At 55.1% G+C, this 10,367-nt stretch overlaps 1 protein-coding gene across 1 annotated transcript; it reads right to left on the bottom strand.

Moving 5' to 3' along the window:
- Positions 1-4,762: 4,762 nt before the first annotated feature.
- On the bottom strand, positions 4,763-9,539 carry LOC310905868 (olfactory receptor 52B2-like). Its single transcript, XM_083854646.1, has 2 exons — positions 9,355-9,539; positions 4,763-7,433 (listed from the first exon to the last, which is right to left on the bottom strand). Exon 2 carries the CDS (start codon positions 7,399-7,401, stop codon positions 6,427-6,429), a length of 975 nt encoding a protein of 324 aa, XP_083710772.1. The 5' UTR covers positions 7,402-7,433; positions 9,355-9,539; the 3' UTR covers positions 4,763-6,426.
- Between the last annotated feature and the right edge of the window lie 828 nt (positions 9,540-10,367).

Genomic DNA, 10,367 nt, shown 5'->3' with positions numbered 1-10,367 from the left:
TCATTGCACCCCCTGCCACGGGCAGGGACACTTTCCACTATCCCAGGTTGCTCAGAGCTCCATCCAGCCTGGCCCTGGACACTGCCAGGGATGAGGAGTCCAGAACAGCCTCTCTGGGCAGCCTGTGCCAGCTGAAGGAAGGAAAAGGCTCAAGGAGCAGCTGAAGGACAGCCAGGGCTGGCTCAGGGGAGCTGGTTCATGGCCAGCATTGCTCATGGCACAGACACTTTTTAACTTCTGAGACACATTTTAACTGGGAACAGTAAATCCTGGGCAGTTTCTTATCAGGGTGTCCCTCCGTGTCCTGGTTCTGTCATCCTGGCTGGGAACTGGCATTTCTGCTGCTGGAGCCTTTGAGACAAGAGCATCTTCTGCCTGCAGCTGTGGGAGCACAGAACCGGCCACTGGAGCTGGAAAAGCCTTCCCAGCACACCAAGTCCAGCAGTGCCAAGGCCACCATTGATCCATTGCCAAGGCATGCCAAGTGCCATTGACCCCTGTCCCCAAGTGCCACATCCCTGAGGCTGTGAAATCCCTCCAGGGATGGGGACTCCAAACCTCCCTGGGCAGCTCTGCCAGGGCTGGACAGCCCTTCTGGGAATATTCTGGGAATATCCTCAGGGTGGGTATTGTCCCAGTCTCCACCCCGAGCCTCCCCTGGCCCAGCCTGAGGCCGTTCCCTCTCCTCCTGTCCCTGTTCCCTGGGAGCAGAGCCCGACCCCCCGGCTGTCCCCTCCTGGCAGGGACTTGTGCAGAGCCACAAGGTCCCCCCTGAGCCTCCTTTTCTCCAGGCTCAGCCCCTTCCCAGCTCCCTCAGCCCCTCCTGGGGCTCCAGACCCTTCCCCAGCTCCCTCAGCCCCTCCTGGGGCTCCAGACCCTTCCCCAGCTCCCTCAGCCTCTCCTGGGGCTCCAGACCCTTCCCCAGCTCCCTCAGCCCCTCCTGGGGCTCCAGACCCTTCCCCAGCTCTGTTCCCATCTCTGGACATGCTCCATTAGATACTCTGGATATGCAAGGAGACAAAAGTCTAAACAACAGTGCCACGTCCCAGCCTTGTCCTGTCACCCCCCTCCTGTGCCAGCCGTGGGACAGAGCCAGCCTGTGCTGACACCTGCCCCAAAAGTGCCCCACAGGGTAGGAGGGGGTCTGTGCTCACACCTGAGCCTGTGGTGGAGGGCACTGGGACATCCCTGTTCATTTCCCTGGGTATTTCCTACAGCTGCACCATTAACTGCCCTGGCTGCACAAGCCCTGCAGAGCTCCAGGCTGCCCCTGGAGGAGCCTCAGGGAGCCCTCACCATCCCTCCACCCACCATCCTGCACTGTAGTGGTGTGGTTTTGGTTTTATCAGTTTTGTGTATATATTTGTTCCTTGTATTAAGTTCATTTTTATAAGTTGTAATGGTTTTCCCCATGTTCCACCCTCATTGGTTTCACCCCAACCCCAGTTATGTGTCAATCAGAAGTTTTCCAGCCCCTGGGCCTTGTCTGTCACTTTGGGGTGTCTCCCAAAAGTCTGGTAAGTTCCAGTGAGGACCCCAAGTGATGGGACAAGACTTCAGCTGTCTCCCCACCTGAGTTATTGATTTGTTACAATGTGTGTCATTTACCTGCAGAGCCAGACCCCCTTGGGCCCTGATTTGTCCCCAGTTAAACCCATCCCTGAGTTCCTCCCCCCCATAAAAGGTGTCACATTGGGGGGGTTCCTGCTTTTTTTCCTGCCCCTTTTTTCCCACTGCTCCTGCTGAGGGGTGTCTGCTGGGGCAGATAAATAAATAAATGATGAATAAAGCCAGCAGTTAACCCAGAACAGCCTCCTCTTTTCTCCTGCTGTCGTTGCTTCACCCCTTTGGGCAAGACAAGAACTCCCAGGGGTGGGTGAGGTTCATCCTGGTACCAAACCCTTCACTGTGGAGGTGTCAGGGCTGGCCCAGGCAGAGACAGACACTCAACACTGCACCACAGTCACTCCTGCACAGCTCATCTCCTGAGCCAGGATCACAGGGAGGCTCCCAGGGCTGTGCTGGGGCTGGCAGGGACCTGTCCCTCAGACAGGTGACAGGTGTGATCTCTGTCCCTCAGGTGTGATCTCTGTCCCTCAGGTGTGAGCTCTGCCCCTGCTCCTGCCCCAGGCTGGGAGTGCTTTAAGACAGAGAACTGGTTTAACTTTTGGGGAACCGCAGTGGAGAGGAAATTGGGAGCTCTGAGATAGAGACCAGCAGAGATTCCTGCTGAAAACCTCTTGGGTGGGTTTGTCCCCGTTTCTGATTTTATTGGACCACTGGAATTGGACCTCCTAGAAACCTGCAGAGACCCTCAGCAGGCTGTCAGTGAGGGCAGGGAAATTACAATCAGCAGCTTCCTGACTGCCATGGCCCCTCAGGGAGCTGTAGGGGCCTTTGGGACCAGCAGGAATCTCTGACCCAGGAGATCAAACCAGTCACCCAAAACTTCCCCCCAAAGGCTGAGTTACCATCTCATTTCAGGCAGGGAGGTGGTGCTATTTGTTATCTGCCTGTCTCTGAAGTGGCATTTTTAATAAATCCACATTTTACAGAATCATCCTGATTTGCCCCTTGCCATGGGCAGGGACACATCCCACTAGAGCAGGTTGTTCCAAGCTCCATCCAACCAACATCCCAACATCCCTGGGAGTGTTCCATCCCTGGATGGGGCATCCTGGCCCATGAGCTCCCAGTGGGCTCCTCATCCATCCCAGGTGAGCTCCATGCCCCCAGACCCTCACTGGCACTGAGGGGATCCTATCCTCTCCTCTCCTCTCCTCTCCTCTCCTCTCCTCTCCTCTCCTCTCCTCTCCTCTCCTCTCCTCTCCTCTCCTCTCCTCTCCTCTCCTCTCCTCTCCTCTCCTCTCCTCTCCTCTCCTCTCCTCTCCTCTCCTCTCCTCTCCTCTCCTCTCCTCTCCTCTCCTCTCCTCTCCTCTCCTCTCCTCTCCTCTCCTCCCCAAGGAGTTTCTGTCCTGCCCTTGGCCAGGACAGGGGTGAGAGAAGAGGCAGGACCAAGACCAGGCTCTGCTGCTCTGAAGCATCAGCCCAGCACAGATGAAGGAGAGTTAACAAAGCCCCATTGTCTGAGAACAGCGGTGAAGCTGAGTGGAAATGGGCACTTGGGCTCAGTGAAGCTGAGTGGAAACGGGCACTTGAGCAGTGGGAGCCTGTCCACGGTGAGAGCTCAGCTTGTCCCTGCATTCCCACTCTGGGAGCCTTCCCCTCTCCAGCACACTAAGAGCCTCCCTGGGCACAAACCAGGCTCCATCTCCACTCCAGGGCAGCCTCAGCTCCTTCCCCGTGCACAGAAACAATCACAGGATGTTCCTCTGTGACTTCCACTTGTTTCCCAAAGATTTTTGGGATTCCACTGACTTCTGGCAGGTGCTATGTGGGAAAAACATGAAATTATAGAATAATGGAATTGTGGAATGGTTGAGGTGGGGAGAGACCTTAAAGCTCATCTCATTCTAACTCTGTGCCACAGGCAGGGAACTTTCCTCCTTCCCTTCCAGGCAAAGATCCATGTAATCCAAACACAATTACAAAAACCATGAACTGAGCTGAAAAACAGCGTGTGTCTCCAGATTTGGAAAAAAAAAAATCTGAAGGAGCAGTGGTTTCCCACCCCGTGTGAGTTATTAAACTGACATTTTAACCACCTTGAAATATAAATCTCCCTGCTAATGCCCCATTAGGCACGGGCCCCTGGCCAGGAATGGCCCAGCTGGTGATTCATTGACGTGGGGACATTTCCCTGGGCAGTTTGCTCCTGACGTGGCCACCACCACACCCACCCGAGGAGCAGAGCAGGGAGTCCAGAGCTGCCTCCCCCATGGTGTGACACCACCCTGGGAACCCCCAAGGAACAGGCAGATCCACGGAGCCACAGGATCACATGGAATCACCTGGACTCACATGGAATCACATGGAATCACATGGACTCACATGGAATCACATGGAATCACATGGAATCACATGGAATCACATGGAATCACATGGAATCACATGGAATCACATGGAGTCGGCATTCTGGCCTGGGTCAGGAATGGTGTGGTCAGCAGGAGCAGGGAGCTCATTCTTCCCCTGGACTCGGCACTGGTCAGGCCACACCTTGAGTGCTGTGTCCAGTTCAGGATGGACATTGAGTGCTGTGTCCAGTTCAGGGTGGACATTGAGTGCTGTGTCCAGCTCTGGCCCCTCAGTTCAGGAAGGACATTGAGATGTTTGAACGTGTCCAGAGGAGGCAACAAAGCTGTGAAGGGATTGGAAAACAAGCCAGATGAAGAACAACTGAGGGAGCTGGGGGTGTTTATCCTGGAGAAAAGGAGACTCACAGGTGACCTGATCACTCTCCACAACTTCCTGAAGGGGGTTATGGACAACTGGGGGTTGGTCTCTTTCTCCAGGCAGCACTGACAGAACCAGAGGACACAGCCTCGGGCTGAGCCAAGGGAAATACAGGCTGGATATCAGGAAGAAGTTTTTCACAGAAAGAGTGATTAAATACTGGAATGGTCTGCCCAGGGAGGTGGTGGAGTCACCATCCCTGGATGTGTTTAAAAGGAAACTGGATGTGGCACTCGATGCCACGACCCAGTTGAGGTGTCAGGGCTGGGTTGGACTCGACCTTGAAGGTCTCTCCCAACCTACACATTCTGTGATTCTGTGAATCACAGGGCAGTCTGGGCTGGAAGAGGCCCCAAAGCCCATCTCATTCCACCCCCAGGCAGGGGCAGGGACACCTTCCACCATCCCAGGTTGCTCCAAGCCCCGTATATTGACAAACCCAGGTGGCAGCTCAGTTGTTCCTAGAGCTGCCCACAGCAACCAGTCTCCTGACACATTTTCCTTCCCACAGCTCCATCTCCTATCAGAAATCACGTGGCTGCTCTGTGCAAACACTCTTTTTTTTTTTTTTTTCTTTTTGCTAAGAAAGCCAATGCAAACACGAACGTTCTGAGGACATTAAAAAAACCCCAGCGACAGGAGCAGCTTTTGTACCCAGCCCCGTTATCTCCACTGGTAGACAAACAGCCTTTAATGAACAGACTTTCATTTCCCCTGTGCCCGTCGCAGGGTGCCACCTTTGATCAAATCAGAGGAAAATAAAACAAAGGAAAGAAGAAATGTGTTGCAAAAGGGAAAAACTTTTTTTTGGGGGGGGAGTTGATCTGAAATCATGAATCTGCCTTTTTCCTTTTCTTCTGAAGTGGTGGCAGTGTTGCTGGTCTGGCTGGAGCAGAGTTTGCCCGTTGGGTTGTTGTGTTATCTCAGCTCCTGTGGCCTTCAGGTGTGACCACAGCTGGTGTGTCCACGGCTCCTGCCCTCCATCAGGAACACGGGGTTTGATCAGCCCCAGCCAGAATGGAGCCCCAGCACAACGTTTAGTGGAGTCCAGGTCCTGGCAGAGCCATTCCCAGCATCTCTGGGGTCACCACACCCTCCAGGTGAGACATTCTGAGGTCCAGGTGTGCAGCAGTGGTTCCCCCACTGTGGGCAGGTCTGAAAGAGCTTTGCAGCCCAGTCAGGCCGTGGGGCTGGCAGTGCTGGCTGCCCTCACAGTCAGGGAAAAGGACACTCTGCAGAAATGGCTGGTCTGCTCCATCTCAGGAGTGACACCAGGAACACACCTGACCCTTTGTGGGACCTCAGAGGTGACACAGGGTCAGGCCATCCCCCTGCTGGCGTTGCTGGGCTGGGGAGCCTCCAGAAAGGGCTCCCTAATCTCCACAGCTAAACCCCTCTGCTTGCTGCCTGCACGAGGCAGAGCTGTGCTGGCCAAGACAGAAAGGATCCCTGTGGGCTCTGGTGAGTGGAGACCACTGTCCCTTTACACGCCACTCTGAAGGCTTGAATTGCATTTGGGAGTCATGGTTGAGTGGAAATGCTTCCCTCAAACACAGCACAATAAAGCCTTTCCCAAGCTCTCAGGGCACTTCAGCAGGGAAACACCTCCAGCAGCAAGAAGCACCAGGGTCCCCCAGCAATGAGGACAGGAGGATGTGCCCCCTGTGTGCCATGTGGGCAGTGTGCTGCCCATCCAGCCGTGCCTGGTGTGCCACGCTTCACTCTGACAATAAGGTGTTCATGCTCTGGGCACTGTCAGAAAGGTGAAGGAACGGGCAGAAATGAAGCTGTGGGACAGCAAACAGAACCAGCTGCAGCAGGTGACAGTGAGTCAGCAGGTGTAAGTACCTTGATTCCTCTCAGCTGAACCTGCCCAGTCTTTGCCAATGAAGGAAATTCAGGGGAAGCATCTCCAGGAGAAACCAGCAGCAGTGGAGACACTGATGACCCAAGCCCACATTTCCAAAAATCAAACCACCTTCAGTTCCCCTTGAACCCTTTGGGCAAACCAGTCCCTCCAGGCCACGAAATTCCACAGCCTTTGGAGCTGCTTTGGACCCCACATCCCCCAGCTCAGCACCTTCCCCTCCAGCCGGGGCAGGGACACTCCCCCGCGGGGCAGAGCAGGCGGGTGACGCGCTCCCGGATCTGCCTGGTCCTCACCCCGTAGACAATGGGGTTGAGCATGGGGGGCACCACCACGTAGAGGTTGGCCAGCAGGATGTGCACGCAGCTGGGGATCTGGTGGCCAAAGCGGTGCGTGAGGAAGGAGAAGAAGGCGGGCACGTAGAACATGAGGATGACGCAGAGGTGGGAGCCGCAGGTGCTGAGGGTTTTGAGGCGAGCCTCTGGCGAGGGCAGGCGGAACACGGCCCTGAGGATCAGCGCGTAGGACACGGCGATGAGCACCACGTCCAGCCCCGAGGAGAGCAGCGCCGTGGTCAGCCCGTACCAGACGTTGGCGCGGATGTCGGCGCAGGCCAGGCGGGCGATGCCCATGTGCTCGCAGTAGGTGTGGGGCATCACGTTGTGCCCGCAGTAGGGCAGCCTCTTCAGCAGGAAGATGGGCGGGAACATGATGCAGAGGCCGCGGGCCACGGCGCTGACGGCGATCTTGGCGATGACCGAGGGCGTCAGCACGGCCGCGTAGCGCAGCGGGTCGCACACGGCCACGTACCGGTCAAAGGCCATGGCCAGCAGCACCGAGGACTCCACGATGAAGCTGAAGTGGGTGAAGAACATCTGCGTGATGCAGGCGTCGAAGGAAATCTCCCTGGCGCTGAACCAGAAGATGGCCAGCATCTTGGGCACCGTGGTGGTGGACAGCATGAGGTCGGAGAGAGCCAGCATGGCCAGGAACAGGTACATGGGCTCGTGCAGGCTGCGGTCCGTGGCGATGATGAAGAGGAGGACCAGGTTGCTGAGCACTGCCGTGAGGTACATCAGGCAGAAGGGCACGGAGATCCAGATGTGGGACTCCTCCATGCCCGGGATGCCCGTCAGGACAAAGGTGATGGGGTCGAAGCTGCTCTCGTTGAGCTCGTACATGGTGCCCCCGTGCTCAGGGCCAGCCTGTGTCACTGTAGAGCACGAGGGAAAGATGAGAGACTACCAATATTTCAGAAGGCAAAGAGCATAGGAAAAAAGGCTTTACTGTCTAATTCTTACTACCTTTTATAAGGTGTTCTGATACAGACTGAACATGGTTGAGGAATAGGAACGACACCTCTCTAATGCCATTGGTTAAACCAGAGAAACAGCAAAACATCACCTGGAGAAAAATTGTTTTGAGAAAGGAGAGTTGTTTGCCAAGATTGTTTTGAGAAGAAGTTTTCTTGAGAAATTTTTCCTTGGGAAAAAGTCAGCAGCTGCTAACAGGCTGAAATCTCAATATCAGGCCCACAAGCCTAGCTCAGCTCTGTGCAAGAAACAGAAGGGATAATCCACACCTGGATTCGCCCATGACACCTGACAGATGTTGCAGATCAGGACACAAGTTACAGGGCACCCGCCTTCCACCCTCACTGTGTTTTGTACAAAGGACCCTGTTTGTTCTGTCAGCCCCACAAAGTGTGTCTGCAAGGAAAACAAACATCTCTGTTCTCCCACTGCCACTGCTGAACAGGTCAGGCCTTTCTCCTGCTCTGCTTTATCCACTGCCACAAAAACCTTGTAAAAGTCATAGAAACAGCCACAAAAGTCACCCTCAGCCTTGTGACAGTCAGTGGCTCTGTCTGTGAGCACACACTGAGCTGTGTCTGTGGTGGGACCCCAGGTTCCTCCAGGGAGGTGAAATGATTTCTCATTTCTCAATTTCTCACCCTGCTCAGACCAGTGACCAAAGTTCCTTGTAAAATCCCAATTACAGGAATAAATCCTTCCCCAGTATCAATGCTGGGCAGTGTCTGGGATGTCTGGACTGGCATCCAGCTGCACCTCTGAGGGCTGTGGCCACCTCAAACTTCTCCCTTGGAGCCCCTTCAGGCACTTCTCCTCTCCAGCCTGGACAACCCCAGCTCTCCTCTCTTCCCCAGCCTGGCTCTGGAGCAGAGGGAGCCCTTTCTTTTCCTGCCTTGTGCCTCATTCCTTTTCCACTCCAAGACAAAGACACGTTGGGCCGCACAGAGTGATCCTTGGACAAAGAAATTCCTGCCCAAAGCAGAGATACCCCAAAGAGACACCCCGAATGCAGAGCTCTGCACTGATGCTCAGCCCTGGCACCATTCCAGCCTCTGAGCTCAGTTTTCCCAGTTCCCGAAGTGCTGGGGCAGCCTGAGCTGGGAGCACTGTCCCCGAGCTGGGAGCACTGTCCCATGACTGACCAGCCTGAGGGGATCCTCCAAGATTTGAATAATTTAAACAAGGCGAGCTGCAAGTCCTCCACAAAAGCTTTGCCAGGAGAAAGGCTTTGAGGAGAAGGAGCACCGCAGGACTGCTGGGTTTATGTGCTTTCCCCATCTTACCCCCAGCTCCCATTCCCTGTGTAAACTCCATCATTCTCCAGGCCGGGGCTGGGATAGAGGAAAACCAGTTGGATTCAGACCAAAGATAAACCTTGCCCGCTTCCAGCCTGATTAACTCTCACTGCAAACAGCAGGTCCCCAAGCCAGACGTGTTTGTATTTCTAAGTGCTCCCATTAAGGACTCTCAGCCCTCCCTGAACCCAAAGCCCACTGAGAACACGGCTCGGCGCAGAAAAGACCTTCAGCTCCTCACAAATATTTGCCCAGTCACCTGCTCCACTTGCCAACCCACGTCAGCCAGGTGGATGGAGGCAGTGTGGGTCTGGAGCAGGGGGTTAAACCCGCCTGGGAGCGTTCCCAGGCTGCAGCACCAGCCGGTGTTACTGTGTGTGGGCTACAAAGCAGCTCAGCTCAGCTTCCCACCTCCACTTCCCCGAGATATGGAAATCTATTCCTCTCACACACAGCTTCGCTTCCCTTCAGTCTTTTCTCACAGAATCTCTGCCCCAACCCCAGCGTTTGCCATGAAGTGACTCACCAAGGGCCAGCCCCAGGAGGAGCCCAGAGCCCCCAGAGCTGCCAGGGCTGCTGACACCGGTCCTTCCCTCTCCCACACCTCACAGGAAGCATCAGTCAGTCCCCGGGCCTGGGGAGGTTTAAATTAACCGGTGCATTAACCATTAACAGCAGTTAACACTCCCGGGTGAGGCATTTCCTGCTTTTTTCCAGCATTTGCATTGCAAGTGGTTTTGTTCTCTCCTGACACTGGGCCGGGCTGGGGAGGACCTGGGCAGGAGATGGGCACAGCCTGGGAATCCAGAGCACCGCGGGGGTCTGAGAGTGCTTTACCTGCGCCAGGTGAAAATTGTCTCCTTCCACTGCTGAAACCTCCCTGAAGGGTCTCCTCGAGCTGCCACATCCCCTCTGCCACCGGCCCAGCCCATGGGCAGTGAGCTGCCATTGTGGTTATAATTGTTGTGAAGATCAAATCAATAATGTACAAAACCATAGTTAGGAATTGTCCCCTGGCAGGGTGGGCAGGCCCTGGGATAGAATTCCCAGAGCAGCTGTGGCTGCCCCTGGATCCCTGGAGTGCCCAAGGCCAGGCTGGACATTGGGGACAGTGGGAGGTGTCCCTGCCATGGCTGGGGTGGGGATGGGATGAGTTTTAAGGTCCCTTCCAACCCAAACCATTCCATAATTTCATGATTTTGTGATTCCATGATTCCATCATTCCACGATTCCACGTTCTCATCACCCACTATCAGAGACATTTCCCAAGGGCTTGGAGTGACAGGACAAGGAATAATGGCTTCAAACTGAGAGAGGGAAGGTTAAGACTCGATATTAGGAAGGAATTCTTCCCTGACACAGGTTTCCCAGATTTGCTGTGGCTGCCCCTGGATCCCTGGCAGTGCCCAAGGCCAGGCTGGACACTGGGGACAGTGGGAGGTGTCCCTGCCATGGCACTGGATGGGCTTTGAGGTCCCTTCCTGTTACAGGGGACCCTCTTCTCACACATCAGGGGTCACCACTTGTTATCCCTGCCCT

The sequence above is a fragment of the Zosterops lateralis genome, assembly GCF_965231275.1.
Source record: "Zosterops lateralis genome assembly, chromosome: 2".
Lineage (NCBI taxonomy): Eukaryota > Metazoa > Chordata > Aves > Passeriformes > Zosteropidae > Zosterops > Zosterops lateralis.
This window is presented reverse-complemented; position numbering and strand designations above follow the sequence as displayed.

Bases quoted from the DNA above. Each gene is read 5' to 3' on its own strand.
- LOC310905868 (XM_083854646.1), bottom strand. From the start codon at position 7,401: ATGTACGAGCTCAACGAGAGCAGCTTCGACCCCATCACCTTTGTCCTG.